This window comes from Aythya marila, assembly GCF_965140915.1.
Source record: "Aythya marila genome assembly, chromosome: Z".
Taxonomy (NCBI): domain Eukaryota; kingdom Metazoa; phylum Chordata; class Aves; order Anseriformes; family Anatidae; genus Aythya; species Aythya marila.
The window spans coordinates 8946138-8971388 of NC_139080.1; the positions used below are offsets into that span (position 1 = coordinate 8946138).

General features: G+C 47.0%; 1 protein-coding gene across 8 annotated transcripts in view; it reads right to left on the reverse strand.

The window, feature by feature from the left end:
• Positions 1 to 1106: 1106 nt before the first annotated feature.
• Positions 1107 to 25251, reverse strand: part of FAM219A (family with sequence similarity 219 member A) — a 267457-nt gene continuing 243312 nt past the window's right edge. For 5 of the 8 annotated variants that reach the window (XM_082783205.1, XM_082783202.1, XM_082783204.1 and 2 more), the window contains 4 exons: positions 16167 to 16269; positions 11753 to 11833; positions 11335 to 11389; positions 1107 to 10286 (listed from right to left, as the gene is read on the reverse strand). In XM_082783205.1, the coding sequence (XP_082639331.1) occupies positions 10128 to 10286; positions 11335 to 11389; positions 11753 to 11833; positions 16167 to 16269 (398 nt within the window). In that variant the 3' untranslated portion in view covers positions 1107 to 10127. The remainder of the gene's footprint in view (positions 10287 to 11334; positions 11390 to 11752; positions 11834 to 16166; positions 16270 to 25251) is intronic. The other 3 variants (XM_082783206.1, XM_082783203.1, XM_082783200.1) reach the window with 1 other exon arrangement.

Consider the following 25251-nt stretch of genomic DNA (forward strand, 5'->3'; position numbering starts at 1 on the left):
ACTGTGAAAGGTTCGGGACTCCCAGGCATCGCAGTAATTGTTGCCTTTCCAGCCCCTCTCTCCCGTATTTCATTGGAAATCCCGGAGCAGCACCACACTGCTGCAGCCACCACCGTGCAGCATGGCAGGGAGCTCCACACATGGGCTGTGGCACTGGTCGGTCATTTTGGGATATCCAGGGGAATTACTGCCTGCTCAGGTGAGCTCTCTCCCCTTTTTCATTAAAAAGCTGGATTTGGGTGACTGTGAGTGGCTCGTTTGCTATCCCAAGTGCTGCGGTGTGCTCTGCAGGGCTGGTGGAGGGAGTGATCCTCACCCAGCACCACCAGCCAGGTTATACCAGGGGAGGGATTTACATGAACCATGTGTGCTTGTTGCTCAAAGGATGCCAAGCAGGACCCCCCTGCCCTGGGGAACCTCCGTCCTGAGGCTCCCCAAGATGCCACCGATTTTCATCCCTCCTGGGAGCTGGGTAAAATCTGCTTGTCCATGTGGGGTGGACCTGGTGGGGCAAAAAGGGGCAGTGGCTTGCTCTTTAATGGGATAAATTCGAGTTGTGAGCCTCTTGCCCATGGGTTTGCATTAGGAACTGGCAGGAAAGCAGCAGTTGACGGTATTGAGGCATTGGTGGCACTGCTGCACCTCCCTCAGGGGTCCTGGGCTCAGTGCCCAGCTCCTCTCCATTACTCACTGGCAGCCCTAAATCATCGGCTGACGGGTGGAAGGAAAGCACAGGCAAAGCGATGGGGGCGGGAGGGAACCGGGGGCTGGAAGGCAGTGGGACTGCCTCTGCAGACACAGCCCATCAGCCAGGGCGTCACGGGGAGAGGAGCAGTCTTCTCAGATGCTTCCTCATGGGGAAGGCCAGGGCTGGCTTCCTAAATCCCCTCATCCTCGGAGAGGGCTCCCAGGGGTCACCCCGCTCCCAGGAGAGCTGTTTTCCTTGAGCTGGAGGCCAAACAAGGGCACATCAGTACAAAACCTGCTCCCCGTCCACTTTCCTCCCGTGGTTTCAGCCTCGGCGAGGGCTGGGGCTGCAGAGATGGTGCATTTCGTGTCCTCCCACCCCGCTGTCCGGCTCGCCCCGGTGACAAAGGCTGGCAGGCTGGTTTTCATATGTATGCTTTTTAATATCATTAATTGTTACACTACACACAAACAGTAACAATGATAAATACTGCAATGGAAATGTTAAAAAAAAAATATTATACGCTTCATGTTTTTTTTCCAAAAAAACATACTTTTAAATAAATTAATGCATAAAACTGATGGTAGAAAAAGAAGAAAACCCAAAACAAACCACAACACAACTGATCTGTTTAAGGCAATACTCTACGCGGACGGGAACAGAAGTACAACAGTGTGCTACATGTTCTGAACAGGAAGAAAGAAAAAGAATCCATACAAGATGCAGATTGATGCTTCAGGAGTAAAAAACTCCCAAAACCAGATAATAAAACCAATGGCCAAGTTAAGTGCAGCATTAATACACTCTGCATGTCAAATGATTAGCAGGTTCCTAACATGGACTAAGGTCAAGCTACAACAAATTTATCTTCCTAATTAAAAGGTTATTCAGGTCAAACCCTACATTTAACTCTACTTTGCATTTGGCTGTTTCAGCTATGTTTCACTATATGCAAGGACAGCCAGAAATTCATCCCCTGTTCTGAGATTAACGCAAAGGTCGGGAGGTCTCTCCTGAAAGGCATCTCCATTAACTATATCCCAGAAGGATCCCATCTGCAGTGACCCACAAATGCCCCCCAACACCCCCTCCCCTGGGCGCCAGGCACCGTGCGGTGGAAGGAGACCTTGGTAGCATTTGCTTGGGTTTAGTTTCTTTCAAGCTGAGGACATGAAATGGAAGTTCGGACTTGATCCGGACTCTAAGAGGGCTGTCCCCCCACCTGCCAGGTTATCTGGAGCCTGCTGGAAGCGCAGCCTGCTCGTTGCCAGCACAGGAGAAACCCAGCCTGTAGCCAGGCTGTGGATGCAGCTGTGACATTTGCTATCAAAAGCTGGTGTGAAGCTCCATACCTGCCTGGACAGCCAACCAACCCCAATTATTAATGCAGCCCAGAACTTGGCCACTGGAAGGTGGACAAAAATCTTAATGCCAAAAATATCCCCCTCTCCATCAAAATTGAAAAGAAAAGGGACAGTAGCCACTTCCTGGCAACTTCTCCCGGTGGATTCCCATCAGCTGCCACGTACGCAAGATCGGCAGTGCCAGATCTCACCAGCATCGTCCCAGTACGTTCCCAGTAAGGTGCAAGTCTGCAAGGTGCTGCCAGGGGCAAAGAAGCTTCCTGGGACATGGTCAGAGCCTCCTGTGCTGCCCTGCTGGGGCGCTTGTGGAGGAAGCCATGGTACAAGAGGAAAGAAATCCAAGTGGAGATACTAAAAATTAAGAATTGTGATGGCCAACAGCTGTCCGGACTGCTTTGGGTTTGGGTGGGAGGGGGGGATGCAGAACTGGGCTGAGAGTCATTCTGGTGCAACTGCCTCTGTTGCTCATCACAAGTTCAAGGGGGGAAGAAAAAAAAAAAAAGATGATGGCTGCTTTGAGAAAAGAGGAGTGAAAGGAGGACGTGTGCAATATAACAAGGCTTGCAATTCTAGAACTAACCACTGGACACGGATACCCAAGTTTACCTGCGACAACTAGTTATACTTCTATCACTGCTGCTGCTTTCCCCCCTTCCCTTATCCGACCCTTCTGTAGTTTGGGATGTGATGTTTGATGTCATGGTCAGTGTTGGTTCTCCCACCCTAGTCCCCACACAGCACACCAGGGGACTCAGCTACAGGATGTGCCATGAGGTCTGGAAGTCACACGGTAGACACAGACCAGCTCAGCATGCAAGCTGTGCCTGCTTCCAGAACCCTTTAGAAAGCTATTTAATGGTGCTTCGTTTCCTTCTTTATTAAGCTTCAATGACCCCTGTGGAAGGGGTTGAAATGGTTAAAAATGTGCAAGAAGGAGGGTTTGGGGGGAATACCTTCCTGAAATTTCTCCCCTGCAAAGACTTCATCCTCTGCAAGAGTTGTTCTCTCTGCAGAACTACAGCACTACCAGCGTGTTTCACAGCTGAGAAGGGGACCACTGACAGACTTCCACCTCTGCCTGCCCGAGGGTCTTGGGCTCAGGCAGGTCTTGGACTGGGGTCTTGGGTCCCAGTGTGCCCATGGTGCTGATGCTGGAAGGGTGACAGCACCCAGCTGGGCTTGGTGGCTCACACCAAGGTTTTAAACTCGCCTGGGTGACCCTCAGCCCCACGGCCTTCCCCTGGCCACTCAGGTGGGCGAAGAGAAATCCCATCTGGCTCGCTGGCTCACCCACCATCACGCCTCTTGGGTCTCCTGCTGGTCTGATGTTTGCCTTGGGTTTGTCACTGACAAGATGAACGCACCTGCTATCCCCATGCAAAGAAATCTGAGCTGGGGAAGGAGGCAGAAGTAACAAAAACCAGAAGGGCTGCTGTGAAGAGGAGAGCTTGTCCAAATTTTCCAGCTCCCTGTGGGTCTGTATTACATCTCCCGATAAATTTTGCCTTTCCCAGATCATGCAGCCTTGAGGAAGATGAGTAACAAATGGAGTGCCAGCTTTTTTGGGGCTGGTGCAGAAAAGAGAAGGCAGTCTGTGAGGAGCAGTGCTTTCTGGAGACCTGACCTGGGGCAGCTGAATGGGCAGCTTGGGGAGAAATGCTGCTCCGGGAGGGCAAACATCATGGCGTGTAACGGGACTTAGCTCAGCATGGCCTTTCCGTGGCCTTTTCTTTTCCTGGTGCCTACTGTGCTGGTTTCCAGTGCCACGCCTGAGACAGCCACATTTCAATGAGGCTTCTTTTGTACCTTCACTCCCTGATGTAATCCCCCCGCCTCTGTCGCCACTGGTTACTATGGAAATGGCTGCCTCACAGACCCGGCACGATCAGCCAGGCGAGCTCCTTCCCGGAGCAAACCCATCGTTTGCTGAAGCGGCTTTTTACAGAGGAGAAAGCCTCAGCCCCACCACCAGTTTCTGCTGGCAACTGGGCCTGGGGAGCAATGGGAAGAGCTGCTCACCACAGGCGCCAGGGGAAGTCAGCAATGTCCTGCTCCGTGCCGTGGCTTCCTGAATGCCTGTGTGGGCCACAATGCTCTGATCCATGTCACCTCCATTAGCCCCTGGCCCTTGCCTTCCAAGCAAGCTGTTGGAGGAGCGCTCAGCCAGGCTGCTGTGATCCTGGGACTGCCACTGGTGTCAAGGGGGCTGAAGGAGGGGATGTAGCTGTAATCTTTGGGAAGTGAATTTTTGCGAAGCAGTTTTTTTAACGACAGACTAACACATGGTTAGTCTGTCATTAACCCTCTGTCTGTAATCCCAGGTCCCAATCTCTTCCTCTAAGCCTCTGGCCCTCCTGCTTCAGGGTCTGTGTGGCTCTGTAACAGGCAGGTTCATCTGGTGAGGTGCGGTTCAGGGTCTGGAGCAGCCCCTCGCACAAGGCCTCAACAAGAAGTGACAAGGATGCCTTGTCCTCCTTGAGGTGAAAAACACCTTAAAATGAAGACCTTCCCGTGCCTGCCCCTCTGGCTCAGCCTGGTCCAGCTTCCCCTGTGGCACTCTGCCCATCTCTGCAGGTGTTTTTGAGACATGAGAACTAGAAAGAGAAGTGAGTTGTGAAGAGTCAGCTCTGAAGGGTGCCAGGGGCCAAAGCCAGGGTATGTTCAGGGTGGCACATGCAGCCTGTGCTTGCTGAGCAGCCAGGTGACAAAGCCTGTTCTGTCCTAGGTAAGAGTGGCCATACCGTGCGAGTACTTCAAGGAAGAATGGAAAAATAAAGGAAGAGCGCAGACACAAGTGCCTCAGATCATTACATACATGCTGAATATAAAAGCATGAAACTTCCCTGGGAATATCCCAGATAAGCCCTTCAGTGATCTCTTCCACCCAATTAAAATTCACTGTCTGAGTTGGAAACCCACTTGCACTCCTAAATTCCTTAAGTCTGCTAGCAGGGGATGGTGCTGTTGGACCACCAATTCTTACATACTCCCTGTGTCAGGGTGCATATCAAGTAGCCAGCTGTGCACGAGCCTGCAGCCAAATAGCTGGGAAACCTCCCCTGGCCAAACATCTGCCCCCAAAGCCATTTAATCTCTATACTAAGCTTACCCTGCAGCCTTCTGGCACATGCAAGCAACGTCAGACGCTGGTAAAGAGAGGGAGAGTTGTGTTGCTGTTCTCTGCAGAACTTTGAAAATACGTGTAAAACTTTTATAGCTTGCATTTTGATCCTTGCTTGCAGAGCTGTCCTATTAACGGTGCCTGCCACACACTTGGCAACATTCATGAGGGATGGTGGTGGCTGGGGAAGGCAGGTTTCTCCCCTGCACTGCAGAAAGGAATGGATGTCAAGAGGAGATGTGACCTCACTGGGGTTGGAGCAAACACGTGCCAAAAGCAGCGAGGGACCCCAGATCTCATTTCTGTGCGCTGATGGTCCAGCAGACTCTCTGCAGTAGTATTTGGCTGCAGTGCTAGCTCAGGGACATGGTGTTTCTGGTGTATGCATCTGAAAACAAGCTTTGCTTGGTATCAGCACTGCACTGAGATAGATTAGCTTGGACAACTGGGATCTGCCCTAGGCCAAGGCAGCACTTGGCAACCTTTCCAGTTATTGCTTGTTTTTCTTCTCTTGTTCCATCTGGTGCCCAGCTGGGTCTTTCTTCCTTCAAAAGCATCTTCATGTTTCTGTTGAGTCACACACAGGGTGCTGCACTTTTCAAGCTTCCTGCACGCCGTTGTACAGCTTGCAGGCCAGCCTGAGGACAGACTCTGTATGGAGAGGGAAGGTTTCTGCTCGGGATCTCAGATCAATGTGTCAGCCAGCACACAGCTGAGCAGAGCAGCTGTCTCCTTTTGGGAAAGGAGACGGAGAGCCAAACCAGAAGCAGTTGAGTCTGTCCTGTCCGTGGGTGAGCACAGCATCCTCAAGACCCTTATGAAGTCTGTGCAGCAGGCTTGGCTGCCTGCTCTTGCAATCGCCAGGTATCTGCAAGCAGGATGGCCAGAAGAGCAGAATAGACCTGACAGCCAAATATATGCATTGGGGGTAGATGTGCAGCAACATCAGATATGATCCAGTGGCTCTTTCAAAGGTCAGCTTCAAGATATGCCTGATGGGACATCAAATGAGCCTCTGGGATGGTCACCTGGACATCAGCCTTCCTTCAGCCAAAGGTTATTTATACAACTACGGGAAAAGCAGACTAGACCATGCTATCTAGGGCCCTTCCTCGACACTGTGGGGATACTTCCCCTCACACAGACATCTGGAAATGGGGGGGTTTGCACACTGATTGGAGAGACAAGAATTGAGTGCTGAGACCTTGCAGTCCAAAGCCAGCTCACATGAAAGGGCTAAACTAACATCTGATAAAAGGAAATGATTTGCCCAAACTCAGATAATTTGGTGACTAAAATTACTTAAAACCCTAGCTAAAAAAGCCAATCTGGCTTTAGGAGGCACCAAATGCAAATTCCTTTGTTAGAGGTGCCAACATCACTATAAGGAAGCTATCCTATTTGCGTGGTAATTTAGATGGACTTTAATGCAGCTTTTCATACCCCACGGCGCTCCTCCCCCTGGTATTCTGTACATTTTGGACTGAAAATGAAGCCTGAGAAGACCGTATGGTTTGGTGCAAAGACTGGAAGAAGGAACGATTTGCTTTCTTGCAAGCAACCTGCAGTTTGAAGAGTACCCAGCAGCTCTGCACATTTTAGGGCTTTCTAATGCTGCAACAAAGAGTCAGGGCCAGTGCTGTTTGCTTTTGCCTTCTCCACGCCACGGCAGCAGATATGCTGCTGGTATAACGAGAGCAGCGCCAGAACAACCATGTACCAACAACCACCTCCTTCCTGGGAAGCTCCCACAACCTCCAGTGAGGGCACAAGGAAAACCTTCTGGCCAAAACAAAGGTCTGAACACAAGACCAGACAGGGAGAGCCAAGCCAATCTGCTGTTAACACACACTGCTGGGCTGTCCATCATAATCTGTAATGAGCCAACAAACATGCCCCATGGTCATAACCTGATTAAGGGGCTGCAGTTCAGAAGGGTTAGTGGTCAGTTTTCTATGATAGCCACACGTGCATTGCCTTAATCCATTCAGCCTTCCTGATAATGACCCTACACAGGTAACTACTTTTCCCCACCCTTTCTACTTTATTCCCCTAATAAAATATATGAACACAAAGCATAGAGAGGAGAAGCCAAAAAATTGCCATTTTATGGTCTTGTACTGTTGTGCCAAACCAGCTATTTGTGCAACCAGCTCCTTCTGTGAGCAGGGAAAAAACACTTGGCTTGTGCTTCTGTCTGTATTTGGAGGAAGCACTGGCCTAGTTCACATTTAAATTCATTTCCCTCCCTCACATGTGCAAATGAGTAGTTCCCTCCCAGGGACCTTAAGGGGTTATGGTGGAAGCAGATGCACATCACACAATGCAAAGGGTGGAGGGCGGTTGCAGGGTTGTGGGGTTGGGGAATGCCTCGGAGCACACAGCAGGCAAAAAACAGCAACACGGGCAATGAAAGGACTTAGCAGTGGTTATAGGGAAAGTCTGTCCTTCAGAGGGGAAGCTACAGCCCTGGGAGACACAATCTCAGCAGGTCTCCTTCCATCTTTGTCCCAAGACAAAGGTGGTTTGATGGAGATCTGTGGGACGTGCAGTCTGCCAAGGTTAACCAACAGGAACAGACACCTTGCTGCTTGAGCAGGCTCACCAAAATGCCCCGAGCTCCTGCGGGAAAGGCTGAGCGCGTGCAGCCTGCCTGGAAGGCACAGACACTGACCCAGGAGGATAAGTGCAATGGGGATGTTGCATGGTACCAATGCTGAACTGCAAAGTCCTGCTTTAGAAGTGTGAACCTTTAAAGAGACTTGGCCATGTCCTGTAGGATTTAGCTTGACCATGGGGTTTCTGTTAGGTTTTGACTACATTCCCCATCTGAAAGAAAGATTCCTCAAGCTTTTCCTCCCTTTTACCTTTTCTTCCCACACAGTGCTGGTAGAGCTCTTCTCCCCACTGCAGACAACTTGCTAATCTCACACCTGAGCTAGCACTGGAGGGGAAGGCTGGCACACAAAAGAAGAAGCAAGGAATTGGGGAGCTGAAGCTTTGTGCTTCTTTAAAAACATTTTTGAAATATTCCCCCTCAGCACTGCCATGTGATGAGAAAGTGAGAGGAATTCAATAGAGGAACACTCTCTCCCTAGAGGAGTTGGCAAGTTAACCAGCACTTCTGCACAAGGAGGCAGAGATGCTCAGTAAACAAGTCTGCTCCATCCTCTTTCTGTTCCCTGGCAGTCAGGGCAACAGTCCCTGCTTTGGGGAGGGGGCAAACACAGCTTTCAGGGTTGCCTGCAGCTAGCTGCTGAATAATGAAGCCCAGGAGCCCTGTATGCCTGCTCTTTTGCTCATGCTGTGGATGACATCATGCCTTGCACTGCACAGAGTAAAAACGCATGATGTTAAGTAAGTGTCCTCCTCATCACCCAGAGAACTTCTTGAAGAGTCAGCTCATGATGTGCTAATCTCATACGGGGGATCTGTACTTCAGGGTGGAGATCTGGCTCTTTCTCGTGGCTCAGGAGAATTCTGATGGGAAACAGAATTGCCTTCACTTTTTCTTCCCACCAGGCTCTAAAGAGAGCACTGATGTAAGGCAGGCAGCCTTTCTTTCTGGCTGAGCATGAAAAGACACTGATGTGGCTGTGTCAAAAGATCTCACCTCAGAGAAAGATGCCAGCCCACCCATCACCTGAGTCCCATGTCTTCTGAAGCTAGCAGTGTAAAACTGAACAGGGAAAGGACATATTCCAAATTCCAGAAATGATTTTGCATTTAAAACAATCTGTTGGTGAACTGGCAATTCAGTCCAGAAATCTAACATAATGCCAGGTTTCCTGTCTATTCCAGTATCAAATAAACATAATTGTTCCTGTGGTGGGACAGCTCTAACAGACAAAGTTTGGTGCACAAGGGGACAGAGATGCAATAAAAATAAAGCAGTAGTTCCCTCTCATGGCTTTTTTCAGCTGAATCTACTCATAATCTCTCTGTTGCTGAAAACTCCCCTAAAGTCTGACACCAGCACGTTAACAAATCTCTCCCATAGGCACCAAGAGATGCACTGTCAAGAGTACCAACAGCTGAGCTCTAAAAAATATGCTTTCTTCAACTGTCTTTTTCAGCACTGACCTTCAGACTGTACAGCTCGAGTCCTGTCTTAGCAGGACTCATTTTTTCTTAGCTGAGCAAAGTTTAAGATTTTTGGAAGCAGATGGCTCTCGCAGGAATTGAGTAGAAGCTGAAGTCAGTGTATTCAACTGAATTGAATTCATGATTATGGTATTCTCAGGCAAGGACTGAATCTAATGAGAGTATGGATGGATTGCAAATCAAATCTGATGTGTTTGGTGATAATTTAATGTGGTGCTAAGGGTAGATTGCAATGGGTGTATGACACAACAGCTCCAGCTGGTACTGACTCACAGAGAAATGCCCCCTACTCGCCCTTTTTGAAAGTGAATGAATTGTGTCATGTTATTCCTGGCTTGACTTGCCATAAGAAAGGATGCCCTGCTCTGTTGCCATTCCTGTGCCCTGGTCACAGTGTAATTTTGGTTATGCAGGCAAATGAGGCTTAGTGAACTAATTAAGTACTGACTCCAGGCAAACCCCCCTGACACCTCAGACTCACCCCTGATCTTGCAAATGGGTTGTTTTTAGAGGGTAGGATTAACTGCAGCCCCATACGATCCTTCCCATTCTGGAACTGACACCTTACAAAACATCTCTGGTGCCCACACAAACCCAGAAGTATCTCTGGACCCTTCTGCATCCGCTCCCCGGACCAGTCAGTTCTACCAGGCACTGCCTGGCACTTTGAGTTTAACTCTTTTGTTTAACCATAGTTTAAAATAACTTATCAACCAATCATAAAATGAATTTTTTGGTTTCTCCTGGCTCCATGAACACAAAGAGGTGCACGTCCTACCATAGGAGGAAGCAATGGCTGTTAAGTTTTACAGTTATAGTGGAAAGCACTGATCACAGCCTGCCGGCCTCACTACTGGATGTGACAGGCGGTGGAGGAGGTGGCTTGGCAACACATGCAGGTAGGGTTGACCGATTTAGGGGGGATTAGGTCGAGGTCCTCGTCATCTGGGATCTCATCTAACCGGTACCCATCCTTTAGCAGCTGGATGTTCAAGTCTTGGTTGATCTGCTACAGACAAAGAGACAAACAGTCAAATACTTGAGGCTTCTTGCTTCTGACAGGTCTGAAGAGGAAGGAGGTCACTTATTCTGGAATATATCTCCCACATACAATATGGGAAAGATATGTAATATTTCCTATATTTAAAATGGGAAATAATGATAATAAAACAACTGGGAGCTGTGTAGTCCCTCTGCTCAGTCTGGAGCACTACAGCAGTTGACAGGTGGTGGTAAAGCCACATGGCTCTTTGTAATCTCAGATTCAAGCGCTATCCAGCCAGCTCTGGGTGAAAAACCCTTTGAATCAGGGCCCACAGTTTGCCCAGATCATTTGACCTGGTCCCTGCTCTGGGCTGTTTCTCCACACTTCAGAGAGATTTTGCCCCAGAAAGGGATGCAAGGGGGGACAGTTTCCAGCAGCTTGAGTGCAGAATGTCTGCTCAGCACCCTGCTTGTAAATCAGATCCTACAGAAGCAGCACCCAGAGGCTGGGCAGCTAATTCACTGGAGAGCTTGGGAATAAATTCAGAAACAATGCAAGGATTAACAAACGTGAACTTCCTGCCATTTCTCTCTGAGAGGGCAAGAGTTCATATCTGTAAGTCCTCTTTGGAATTTCTGCTTGCTCCAAGTAAACACCCTCCAGGTGACCCTGACCCCCACAAGAACTGGAAATGACAGCACACCCTCAGCTCCTTTATTTGTGTCCTTGGCAAGTGGATGGTTGCTGAGCTGCCACGACAGACAAGTTGATGCTTTTGCACCACATGGGCCAGCACTGCAGGACTCAGCAGAACTGGGAAAAGCTTTAGTGAAGCTGACGGGCAAATTTCTGCCTGTGGTGTGGCGGTGTGGGGACAGAGCCAACTAGATCACTGGGGAAGAAGGAAACATGACACAGCTTCTGCCATGGCCCCTTCCAGACTCAGAGAGTTTATACCACTGGTAAATTCCTTGTGTAGCTGTTTTTGGCTGCAAAAGGCCACTCTAAACCATTTCTGGATGCTCTACTATCAGCATTCATGGCAAGGATGGCAAGAGAGAGTGTAACTCACCTCAGCTGATGAGTATCCCGAGGAGGAATATCTGGACATGTCAAAGTCATCATCACTGCAGGGAAGGACAAGACAGCAAAGAAGAAAACAGTTAAAGAGACCTGATTTCCCTGCTTAGTCCTATCTTTCTTCTGCTGTGAAGTTGTCCTTTAGGCACAGACAATTTGCATCAAGGGAGCCTGGAGAGCAACTTTCATCTGTGAACCTCAGACATTTCCATGAAAGTGCTCTTTACTCTCGTCTCTTCCTGCTTGTTTACACACACAGACCAATTATGGTGTATGCCAAAGGGCACAGCAAGGAAGGCTGCAAGTGGTCTGCAAGAATGGTTTCAGCAGGAGTTAGCTCCAGTGCTGTGCTCTGTCATGAAAACTTGCTCGCACCATAACAAATATCATCTTATTATCACTTTGCATACCTGTCCGTATCCAGGGCTACCAGTGGCTTTTCATCTGGACTCTGATCTAATGACGAATAGCCCTTATTGGGAACGACGAGCCTGAAATAATTAAATGTTCTCCGTTAACCACAAAGTAAAGCTCAGTACCATACGCAGTCATATCAAAGTCATAAGTTAGGCTTTCCCCGTTTCATTTCTTTGCAAGTCCTCCCTTACTGGTGAAGACATTTAAATAGGTGCAATTCAGAGGAGGCAGGCTGTGTCTCTGGGTAGCTCAGAGCAGATTTACAGGGACAGACACTGGACATGCCTTGGGAACACACTCCTCCCTGGAAGGCAAAATGATTGGGACACTCTGGGCTTCATTCTGATGAAACTGTTCAATTCACAGTGCTTGCCTTGTCAGACTTCTGCGTTGATTTTTTTTTTCCTAGCAATTAGTACGTGGCACTTGCAATAAGTAAGCAGGAGAAGGTGTTCTAGCTAGGGGAAGGTATTCTAGGATTGGAAATCAGGGATTTGGTCTTTCTGCCTGAGTCTCTACCCAGCCCCCATAACACAGCAGTTGTGAAGTCTCACCCCTGATTTTAGTAATATGAGAAATGGGTGCAGTGTAAGAGCCCCGTCTGATTAGCACTTTTAAAATCCCATTATTCTATAAAGACTTTCAGTTCATCAGAACTGTTACAATGGCTGATGATGACTTTGCACCTTTAATTGCCTGAGGGAATCTGTGGAATGGAATATAGACTTCAGAGCCTCTAGCATAAGGAAAATATATCATTCAATGGTATCCAGCTCACAACAGTTATTTCATCCACAAAATTGCACAAAGACTTGAGTTCATATTTAAAATAAGATCAACCAGACTCAGCAAATGGAGCAAGGTACTATGCTCAGCAGGTGGGAACTGCAAGATAATCACAGAAATCTCCTTATTCAGTGGGTTAAATCAGATTCTCTCCCAAATGACTGACTGGTCTTTAACAATACAGTGATGCAGCAGGGCTTCACTAAGAGTCTGGGAAAGTCTAAAAATGATAATCCATCTCATCCATGCTCTAACTGCCCTTCAACCAGCTGCAAAGCTCTCCTGCTTCTGCTCAGAAAATTTCAGAAAGCCATTATGATTTTAGTAATGTAAAGGCATTGAAGATGGGCAAGGCTCAGGGAGAACAAAATACATGAAATGTTGTAACGAAGCAGATGTATAGGCTCACGACTAGTTGCATTTTCTTACTACATTCATTGAAATGCAAGGCTAAAGAAATTAATTGATGATGCAGAATTTCCAGCCTGCTGCATCAGGGAACTGCAGAAAATGCAAAACCCCTTCCCATATCCTCCAGAGGTTCCTTCTGCTCCCTACAAAGCATGTAGGAAGGAAGTCAAGAAGCAAAGGTGTCTGGAACTAAAACAGAAGCTGTGATCTGGCAGCAGCAGCTTGCCTGCACAGATACCAGAGGCACTCACTCCCATGCCTGCTCTCCATTTTTCACGTCACAGCTCCACACGCAGTCACTGACAATTGTTACTACATTGTGAATGAACAAAGCACCATCAGGGGATCAAGGAGAACAGCCCTTTGTGGTGCTATTTACTTGATTAAAACAAATCACTACATCTTTTTGTTGAGAAATGCCTTTTTTCTTAGTAATGAAACTTCCAACTTTTCTGCCACAGGCTAAAACTGTGATAATGTTTTTGTCCCTGATTTAAGCCTTTTTCTTGCATCCTGATTGCCTTTTTTTTCTTACTTCCCAGTGTCCTTGGAACAAAGCTGGGTTTGAGTTATACCTGCTTTCATCTGCAGGTATGAGCATTTTGTCTGGGTGGTTTTGGTTGCTTAACGTGGAATATTTTACAACAACATCCGAGTTTAGTTTATTCTTAGAGTGGACTACAATATCTGGCTGCGTAGAAGTACTGCAGATGGTGTTGTGGGCTCTGCCTGTGCTTGCAGTGGGGACTGCCAGCATCACACCAACCTTGTTCACATTTTATTTGCTCTTAGGGAGGCTGAGCATGTTACGGATCCAGATTTTTTCACCTCTAAGGCTGGTTGTGCCCCTGCCTCAAGAGAAGATTGAATGATGAAGGCAACCTGGTACCAGAGGTCGTATTTCAGAAACTCATACAAGTAATACTGAAGAACAATGGCCTTGGGGAAGGAGGAGAAAGTGGGGCAGGGATAAGGAGAAGCAATACACTTTGCCTGAATGAAGGAAAACGTATTTGATGAGGACAAGAGCAAAAAAAAGGGGAAATGGCTTCAGCTTCTTCTCCTACGGAGCCTGGAAGAAGCCAACAGTTCAGATGTAAAGAGCAACTAGAACCTGGATGTTTTACTGTGTATCCCACTGGAGTTTCTCATTGTACTGCAGCCTTGTGAACAAGGTTGTGGCATTTCTGCCTTCCTGGGGTTGCTCTGTCTATGCCAGGCCAGAGGTATCGTGAGGGCTGTGCCCAGAGTGCTGCTTGGTTCCCAGAAAGCCAAGGGAGCTGGGGGATGAGGAATCATGGGCCAGCAAGAGCCTGTGCCAGGCATCTCCCAGCTGTATGGGAGCAACGGAGCTTGGCTACATCTGCTACTAAAGCAGTTGCTGCAAACCTGTGTTTTTCAGATCCCAAAGGAAGCTTCTAAAAGCTGTGTGAAAAGTTACTAAGATATGCAAGCCTACTGCCAGCAGGCTTAGCTTGGCTGTGCAGGGGTCTCCACATCTTTGAACACTTCTCAGATGTCCATGAGTGGAATAAAACTGAGCTGGCTGCTCTAAAGCTTTTGTCCATGGTCCTCAGTGCTCTGCCCTTCCCAAACCAAAACACTCTTCCTTCCACTGGCAGCTCTGAAGCAGCAGCCCCTCCAGTCAAAAGTCACTAATTTTACAGGTAGGCATCTGCACTTATCTCGTCCTCTTCCCTTACTATCTTCCCCCACTAATTTCAGTGTTTCTACATCTCTAAAGCAGCAAATCTGCTGCCATTCCTCTTGGGAAGCTATTGTGCAGGCTAAGGCCAAAAGAATCCAAGTCTTCCCAGCTTGCATTTGGGAAACAAAGAGGAGCAGTGGGCACGGAAAACCCAGTTGAGAGCATTTGCAGAATTTCTCACTGCCAGTAAAGGCCTGGCACCTTTATGTGGTCTCAACAATCAGATTTGGAGCAGTGAGCAGGGTAGCATATTTCACGAACATTGCAGGTGCTTACAAATAAAACTTGACAAAGTCCTAGCATGATTTATGACTGCTGTTGTGGGTTCTGGGAACTAATTTGAAACAAGGAAGCTCATCTGTTGGATGCATTGCACAGAGAGACTCTCACCTACAGCTCCTGTTCTACTTAATATATGGTAATCCATTGCAAGTTTCTTATTCATCAACAAAACCCCAGCTTTAATGCAGATTCTGCTGTCATTTTAAATAAGATCCTCCAATAAAAATTGCCACCTTTCTCACAGCATCAAAGAGTGCAATCCTGTTGACTCATTGGGTTCCTGCCCCAGCATGTAGGTAAACAATACACAATTGTACTGATGCCCGTATGGAAAAAAACAAAACAGAAATACTCTGAAAAAAAGTATTCAGGTAAGAAATTCTTTGTTTACAGAGTTTTGTAGCACTGTCTGATACTGTCATACAGACATGAGCCAAAGCAGCCCCAGCAAAGTATGACCACGCTGTTCAGTGCAGAGGAGGTGTACAGCAAAGCACGCAGAGATGAATTATACACAAGTCTTCATTAAGTTAATCAGTATGGGGAAGAGGGCATTTTCAAAAAGAAGCAGGGGAACTACTGGGATAAAAGCAGCTAAGTCAGAACTAAGCTCTAAGACGGTTTGCTGTTACATGAAGCAGCACTGTTCACTCTCCTGCTGGTAGGATTACAACGTTACATGAGGATGCCCAGAGCATTCAAGAAAAACATATCAAACCCCTGATTTTCATAGAATCACAGAATGGTTTGGGTCAGAAGGGACCTCAAAGCTCACCCAGGGACACGCCCCACCAGCCCAGGCTGCCCAAAGTCCCATCCAGCCTGGCCTTGAGCATCTCCAGGGATGGGGCAGCCACAGCTCCTCTGGGCAGCCTGGGCCAGGGCTTCACCATCTTTATGGTAAACATCTCATCTAAATTCTCCCCATTTAATTTAAAACTATTCCCCCTTGTCCTATCACTGCCTGCCCAGGTAAAAGCCACTCTCCGGGCCAAGCTCCCTCTGCCTCCTGCAGGCTGTATTGTCACTGGTCCTGGGCCCAGCTGTCCCCACGTCCCCCCAGGGGACAGGATGCAACACAGCACTGAGTTTGGGAAGGGCCATCACTGCTCTTGCTGTATATTTGGCAGTAGGGGAATGGCAATGAACATTGTCCTTGCCCATCTTAAGGCCATTAGGGATTGCAGCTTAGAGCACAGATGAGTTTTCCAGTCCTTTACCTTGTCCGTGCCATCACGTTGTTCTTCTTGGGCTGCTGATTAACTGGGCTGCCCATGTTGCCGTTCTTCAGGGAGCCCTTCCGAGCCAGCTCCCTCTGCTTCTCTGCATATGGGATACAAAGGGGAAAAGCAGAATTAGGGCACCAGCCTGGCAGGTCACCATACAGCTACAGAAACCCAGACCTGACAGCAGCAAAAGGCAAGGCGGAATTAACAGCACGGGATGTGACCACTCCATCTCCCAGGCAGACACAGCAGGGACCGGAGGAGCTGTGTCCTGTTGCCTCCCAGGTCCTTAGGGGTTAAATCTCATATGCCCTGCTGACCAGCAACCTGCTGACCAGGCCACACCACGATGGCCATGGAGCTTCTGGATGCAGGCCGGGACTGTCCCGCTGGGGCTGAGGAAAGGCAGAGCTCCTGCCTCTGTGCAGCTACGGGCAAGGGAATTTATCCTTTTACATTTCCTCCTATTCAGGCTGCCACCGAGGGGCCCAGCTGGGACAGGAAAGAGCCTCCGACAATGCAGCACCATCATTTAGCGTTAGTCTGGCCCAGCCTGACACCATGCCTGAGTTATTATCACTTCCCTGGCTGGCAACGCAATGGACTAGCACACCCCACAGCAGAAAATGTTGCTGCCTCCCCTTCTTCTCCTCCTGACAGCCGGTGATGTCCCCAGTGTGTCTTTCTCTTTTATCTCATATGGAATCTTGCAAGCTTTATTTCTTTAAGAAAAATAAAAAACCTTCACATTGTGCAGCTGCATTTTTAAACAGGATATTGTTTGCTTAATTTTCAAAGCATGGTCTATTTGCTGCTGAAATGTACCTTAAACCTCTGACGCTACGTGGGGCTTTCTTTGCTTATTCATTGCAATAGGGGATTAAAATTAGTTTCTCATTTAGGAGAGGCTATTTCTCTTCTTAATAACTTCCCACCACAGGATCATAACCAGAGTTCAGGTCCAAAAGCTAAGCCTTCTGCAGGAATGCAGCATTTTTGCTGTATTAAATCACCCCAGCCTCCAGGATAGGAGGGATAGGAGCCCATCTATGATGGGCCGTCATATAAACTGTTAGTCAATTTTCGATTCAAAGTCCTTCCTTATTTCTTTTGGGAAACCAGTTGGGTTGAGTTAGCAATTGGCCACAAAAGCTGAGCTAACTGCCCCAAACTCACCCTGTGATGCCAGGCAAGTCTGGTAGGGAAAAGCAGAGTGTGAGATCAGCAAGGCAGGAAAGGCCTGGTTAAAAACATTCTCCAGAGTGTGAGAAAATGTTGGAAACTACTTTTGTGTCATGCCTGAATAATAGAGGTTTACCAGACTTCTGGCTGGGGAACCTGAATAGTGAATTCGTTTTGCTTCTCCTTCTCCTGGGGTGTGTGAAATGTGCTGATATATTCTTCTCTTGCAGGTTTTTTTTTTTTACTCTCCCTTGGAGAGTAAAGCACCTGTTGCTTGTTGTGGGAAAGCTGCGTGCCTACCCGGCTGTGGAAGTGCGACGTGGGCCAACTCTCTCCTTACCACAGGGGTAAGAGCAAGGAGCTGTGTCCAAGGCCCCCTTTTTTGACAGACAAACAAACAGCAGAGATGCCTAAATACTGTGGTAATGCATTTGGCTGAGGAACCTGCAGAGAATGGTACATACTCATACAAACCATGCCCAGCGCTGCTCCTGCTGACAGCAGAGGTAAATAAAAGCTCATTGAAGTTGGCAGGGGAAGGACCAGACCTATAACTCTCTTTGGCATGGGCAACAAAGAGACTGATAGAGTATCGAAGTCAAAACCTTAAATCACAGTAATTTCTCATGACTGGAACTTGCAAATGCAGTGGTTATCTTTGTCTCCAGAAAAAAAAAAAAAAAAAAAAAGGCTGGTATTTTGCAGGCCACGTGAATGGTGCTATTCAAACATGGAGGGATAAAGTGGAGTTTTATGAAGGCAAAGGTTTACAACCCTAAATACAAAACAGCTCCCACCCACCTACACAAGGAGCTCTAGTGGCTGGCCACAAATATGCAGTGCTAAAACAAGTTGTCAATACTTCAAGGTGCTGTATAATTCACAAAAAGCACATAACTCAGAAACAAGGTTACAGATTTCATTTTCTGTCAAGACAGTTGAGGCTTGCCCGAGCCTTTTAAATGTACTGGAGCTCTCTGATTCCTATTGATTACTCACTACAAGCACTAATGCTGTTTTCCTATTCAGATTACTCATTCAGTTGATGAATATGGGCTTTAGCTAAGTGTCTTCTTCCTTCAGGAGGTCTCCCCATGACTATTTCTCTGCTCTTACTGAGTGATAATTCAATGTGTGAGGCTGAATGATACAGACATGTCTTATTTAACCCCTTCTTTCACTAACTTAGTGGCTTGGAGTGAATATTCCCAGAGCAATACCACTGCAGGAATACAGTGTCATTCTGACATTCATGCCTGTGTCCCCAGACAAACTTCTTAATCATGAATCAACAGGTCAGCTCCCTCTTGGATGCTATAAATCCTGAGTCCCTGGTGGCCAAAAAGCAGAAGATAGGAGGGAGAACAGGAGGTCTGTCCAGCCCTGGAGTGACAGGACAAGCCCCTGGAAGGTGGGGGAGATATGTATGAGTCACTTCAGGCTTGGAGGCAAGGAAACGAGCTAACCAAGTCTTACAAGTATTACGGATGATCTGCTGCTACTTCCACCCACTACCCTGAAGTAATTCTGGACAGCCTTGCACAACAACAACCGGGTCCATGAGAATGGTGGGCTTTCAGTGCCCATTTTCTACTTGGTGTTTCCTCCTGGCCTAGCTAGGTGAAGTTGGTGAACCCCGTTTATAGGTAGTGAGCTCTTTCCAAGATTTTCATCTTGTTTAGTTTTAGCTCCCAGATGTTTATTTTAAGGCCAGAGCTCCACATGTTAAATATCTAAGCTCCTTTGAGAAATGTGATTGGCTTAGGCAGTTCTGATGATGTTACTTTCAAGGTCCAACATGTTTACAAAAAAACTGTAAATTCACAAATAAGTTCTCATAGAAGTTGCAATCAAATGCATGTAGCAGCACTGTAAAGAGAGGGTAAGAGAAGGAACAACAGCCTAGTCTTGAAAAGTAAACAGCTTTTTTCTTTACAGGCTGACCCATACTGGCTGACATTAGACCCAAATGAGCATGAATCCCAACACCATCACCCTTCAGTGACCCGACTGTGTTAATCCTTGTGTGAAAGCTGGGAACCAAGCCTGTGGGCAATTCTCAAGGTTAGGACTGCATGAAAAACAAAGATGCTCTTTCCTTCTGAGTATCCCAGGCTCTCTGGTATGGTAGTCAAGCAATCCCCATTGGACTTAAATGACACCTGTGTTCCTGCTTGTCTCCCTAAAAGCCTCAAGGGCACAGCTTGAGACACGAGGGGCATGGTCCCACCACAGAGGATAGGCTTAGTTTGTCTTCGGCCCTTGGAAACTTCTGGCACTGGCTATGCAGAGGCTCTCCATGTCTGGGACTGCCTGTGCTGCCCGTGGTATTCCAGTACGTGCAAACTTCCTTCCAGGAAGGCAACACAGCCTGATGGAAAATCGATGCCGACCCTACAAAACCACCTAATTCTGGGCAACTCTCAGGCACCAGGAGAATGAGGAAGGGTTGTTAACAGGCACTGGTGCCAAATACAGAGAAAATGGGACACAGAAGAACAAATGAAGGAACGGAAGACTGTGATTCCCAGACACCAGGTATTTCGTGCCTGCTGAGTTGGCTGTTTGATGATCAGTAAAAAGCTAATACGGCAGAGATACAAGGTGAATGACAGAGACTTGGAGATTGGGAAACCAGAATGAAACAAGGCTGTTCTCCAGCTATTTCAGAGAAATTGCTAACTGTTGGCAGTAAAAGGGCATTATAAAAGCAGAGCTCCAACAATGCTCTTAACGTGGCATTTACAAGTATTTGAAATGAGCTGTTCAGCTTTCATTTCACTTGGCTGTTATAATTTTTATCATTGTACCTAGTGAAATATTCACACCCATGTGGTTTGCCATCCCCTTCCCATGAAGTGGTTGGTTATGGGTGAGTGAGCATACTGTAAGTACAGATGTGATGCAGAGCCAACAGGCAAGCAATCCCAGCAGGGCTGGCAGAGATGGGGGTGAGACAGCTTCACCCAAATCTGAGTTCCTGCTGGCTTTTCACTCATTTTCCAGACAGGTGCTTCCTGTGCATGACAGAACAGAGTCTGGGAGGATATGAAGCAGCCAGTGTGTGCCTTTAACATTAAAAAGTATGCTCAATTAGGAGTCTGAAGACCATGTCTGATCATTACTAGGGCTGCTGCGTTGGGTAATCTACCTGGCTCCATGCTTGAATGCAGCAAACTTCTGTTTCAGTGGAGAGTTCATACAGCACAGAGAGCTGTGCCTTCAGCCTGATGTGCTGGGGATTGTGTCTGCACCACTTCCACCTAAACTAACCCTGCACATTGTGTTGGAAGAGGAAAGTGTGGAGTGACACACACACACGTGTGTGTGTGTGTGTACGTGGGGAGGGGTCCAGAATCCTCTCAATACCCCTATACATCTCTGAATAGCAGGAGGTGCAATGCAGAGTTGTTGCCTGTTGAACTGGCTGGATGTGTCTGGTTCCTTTGTGACAAGGGAAGATAATAATGGAGCATGGGAAGCAGAATGAACATACATGATTGTGTCTACCTAAAACATCAGAGCTGAATAAATCATTACAACCATTCTTCTGGATTTAGCATTTAACAAAATCATAACCCGTTTTAATTACATTTTCAAAAAAAAAATCTGTTTGTTTTGTTTTGCTTTTAAATGGAATTTTGAGCAGCTTCTTTGGTACATGTTGCTATGTGTGGCATTGGTTTTGTCTACACTCTGTCCTAACCAGAAACGGTAAAAAATAGCATACATTTTGGTCTCCTGCAGAACTGCTCCTTTTGCAGTATTGGGCAAGGCAGACAACCCAGGAATTTGGTGAGCATCAGCTCGTGCTATGCTGAAGATCCATTTGGAGAGTCTGAATCCCCAAATCCATGCTTCCAGCTGTCTCAAGATGCTGACTCTGGCTATGGTCAGACAGCTTGGGTTCAGAGTGGCTTAGGATGCTGTTGTGTCTCACTGCCACAGTGCAGTGGGTGTCCCCCTCATTTGAGGCAAGCTGATCAGCACAAATGCTGGTTGGTGGCAGATGAGGCTGATTTGCTTCCTTAGCACTGTGTGTTGGAAGCAGGCAGGTACTACCTGCTCCTGTCTTTGCTGAGAGCTGCCAGCTGAACCTCACCACCTCAGCTACTTGTGAACCTGCTTAGGTGGGAGGAGACGGTGCTTCCTGGGGACTGTGCAGTGTGGGTCCATGGGATCTGATGCAGTGGGAAGACAAAGAGAAAGTAATCCAGTGTGACAGAGTTGTATTTTTCCACCTTCAAGATCTATGAAATGAGATTTTGGGATGTATTTGCTCCTTTGTCCCCCGACTGTCAGCCGAGACCATTTCAGAGGCTGAGGACTGCGGCGACTCCCTGATGAATTCCACCTTCTCAAGCAAGACGAGAATTTAAATTACACAGTAAATAAAATTAATCTGTCTGTTCACATCCCGCTGAATGATCAACAGAGTCATGAACAAACGAAGGGAGAACGAATAAAATGCTGACTTCAACTTCCACTTGGAGCCAGAGCCCTGGGCCCAGCTCAGCATCATTCAGCCCCGGGACGTTGGTGTGCATCTACTTAACGCTGAAACCATCCCGAAATTTCACCTCTGACAGAGAACGTTTGGCAGCTGGGACTGTGCCACTCCTTGGAGAGATCTCAGGGTGCACTTCAATAGGGGCTTTGCCTACAGGCTGTATAGAAAGAGAGGCAGATGAATGCTGTGTGCTGTGGCTACGCTGGTGCCGATGGGGGCTGTGCTCTCTTGGGAGATTTGGAGCGCGTGTGTGTGACCACGCGGGTGGCATTAGCATGGCTGTGGCTGTGTCTCCCTGAACCAGAAAAAAAGGCAAAAGAAAAGTGATTTTTACTAAATAGGGGGAGCAGAAATGAAAAGGGTCTGTCCGTGGCCAGCCCGCTGCTCTGAACACAAGGAATATGGTTTAAAGCTGGTACGTGCTGAGCGCTGGCTGGCACTGATTACTCAGAACGGGCTGTATGAATTGGGATTGTTTCACCCAGCTTCAGAAAAGGCTCTTCACATAAGTAGGGGTCAGACAGCTAAGTCATCCAGCTCCGAACTTGGGAAAGTTGTGCAAGACATTATTTTTACCAAGAGCACCTCGATTTTGCTGACCCAGCCAAACTTGAGATTAGCAAGCTATGTCTAATTGTGAGAACTCTCAACAAGAGCAGGCATACAAATCTGTCCTCCAAGGTCCCTCCTGGATCAGGTTTTAAGCACCAAAGTAGCTGCTTTTTCTTCTGTTTTGCTGCTCTGGCTGCTGCTTTGTACCTTTGCCATGACAGAGAGCTGGCACAACCCCTGCCAGGCAGTGGTTTTACGCTCCCCTGATGGCCTGACCAGAGACAGAAGTGGTATGCAGTACAGTACAGAGACAATGTTTGTGTCTCTTTTCTGAGGATGCAGCTCTTAACTTCTAACACAGGAGCTCCTACAACCAGCAGTCAGTGCGCTGCCTGCACAGCAATGCAGGGCTAACTCCTGGGGAATGCTCTTCTGGAGCGCTGCCTCCACAAGTTGGGGAGGTTTCTGTGTGGCCAGGCTGATGTTACTTTTTGAATTTCCCTTCATAAAACATGACACTAAGTGCCATGCTTTTCCCTGGCACAGAGGAGGACAGGTAAATGACTGCTTCAGTCCTCCAAAGCTATAATCCACTCCCACCACAAGCATCTCACAAATTGGCTTTATGTTCCAACAGCATGCCCCCGTACCCTAGACACTCTGTCCCAGCCCCAAAGCTCATCTATCTGACCTTCACATGATTATAGAAAAGAATGATTTCTTTGTTTATATCCACTATTGGGCTCTGACATGAAGGAGAGCTGGGTATCCAGTGCAGCTAGCTATCCAGGAAAGAAAACCTTACGCTTGTAAACATTAGGGAAATAATTCACTGTTTTGAACACAGCCCATTTTGCCTCTTTATGGCATGGTGTAATCATGAATCACCTTTGTGAAGCAGTAAGCTATATTTTACTGATGGGACGAACTACTTAACTGCTTTACCTTTAAGCCACGTAAATCATCTGTGGCAGTGGGGAAGCAGAAGATGGGGACTCCTGGCTCCCCGTCCTCTCCCTGCTCTGTCTCTGCAGCCATCTTATTCAGACAGGTTGTGACTACGTAGCAGCAGGCAGCAACTGATCTCTCTTCAGCTTCCAACATCTATCTATCTGGGCTGATTTCAAATGCATCTGTTGTCGCAGCTCCCAGCTCACAAGGGCATTTTGTTGTGATTCAGCTTGTGTTTTTTCACTTATTAAAGATTGAGACTTTTATTCCTAATGGCTGCAAAACACCGAATATAAAGATTTCATCCATCACTGTCAAAACTGGAATGTATGAACAGCATCAGTTTTATTTAAATGTATTTTTTTCTTCTTTCATATTTACCTTCAGAAAGATATATATTTTGGTATTTTCAACTATTTTTCAAATAATATTTTTCCTATCAGCCAAAAGAACAAACATAGATATCTGGGGAAGTGCTTGCAACCTGACAAGCCCAGCTGAAAAGTTTCGGTTTATAAATTCAACTCTACAAAATATAATCCATAAACTTGAGTTACTCTCTCCCTTTACATATTTTAAAGGGACAGAGAAAATTAAGTTATTTCATCCAGAAAGACTTCTGCAGATGTCTCTTCAACATTATTTCTACTCAGTTGAATACAGACTTAAGACAAAGTCATTTGCTTGTTCCGAGTCTGCTGCTCGGTGTATTAGATAAAAAAATAAATAATAAAAAAATAGTCTGTTAAATGCAATTTAATTCTTATTGGTAATAGCTGTCTTCATTTAAAGCCTCACTTATGCTAAAGGCACAGCAGTAATCTACCAGAGAAACGGAGTCAATCTTCATGCCCACATCACATTTGTTATGGTCCTGAAGTTCTGTGAAGAAGCATTAAGGTCACTGATGCATTCAGTAAGTGTGGTGTGTATTTAGGAGAGTAGCACACAGACAGTACAAATTTGCTTAGCTGAATACTCACGGTCTTCAGTTACAGAGATCATCGTGCAGTGCATATTTGTATAAAAAACACTTGAACAGAGCTTGACATAAGTGGGCTTGAACTGCATATACACTTAATCAAGTTTCCATGCTTGTTTGAATCTAAAATACACACTAAATGATTCGTCTATGGTAGGGAGCATGTGTTTTATAGCCTATATAAACTACAGATTGAATTTATTTTTAATATGTTGTAATTGGGAAAGCTTTCGCTGGCTGGCAGATACCACGGGTTGGAATGACTTGTTGGGTTCCCATCCAGAAAACAAAACAAATACGGACAGAAGTGCTAATGCCCCAGGAAGCACGCAGGCTTGGAAGGGACTCTCAGCTCGCTGACTCCAGCATCGTGCTTGGAAAAAACCTTTGGATTTTTCCTGTTCCCAGGACCGGACTGCAGCTGACAGTCCCAGTCATGTTTCTGGCCTTGATTTAGCAGCAAAATGTCAAACATTTGATCCACTCTGTTCTATCATTTGCTGCACTGGGTTTCTGCAACCCTATGCATTTCAAACAAAACTATACATTTTCTACCTAATAAAATTAAAAAGTGTAAGGCAAGGGGGCTGGTTAACACACTGAATGGATGGGTACTCCTCACTCCATCATGTTTGACAAATGCCTGCTCTGCAGTAGGGTACCTATTGTTTTCTTCTCTGGGAAAGGGAGAGTGTCACTAACTTAGCACGCCACCCTACAAATATTCTCTTTGCTAGATGAGGACTTTCCGGCATTGTTCCACTAGATGAATTGCCTGTTTACCGTGAATCTTTGTGGGAGAACAGGATACATACGACCCGGGGTGCCTCTTCCTGCTATTCAGTTTGTCAGCCCTAGTCCTGGCTGTTTGGAACAGCAGCAGCCCTGCTGGAGAGCCCCCC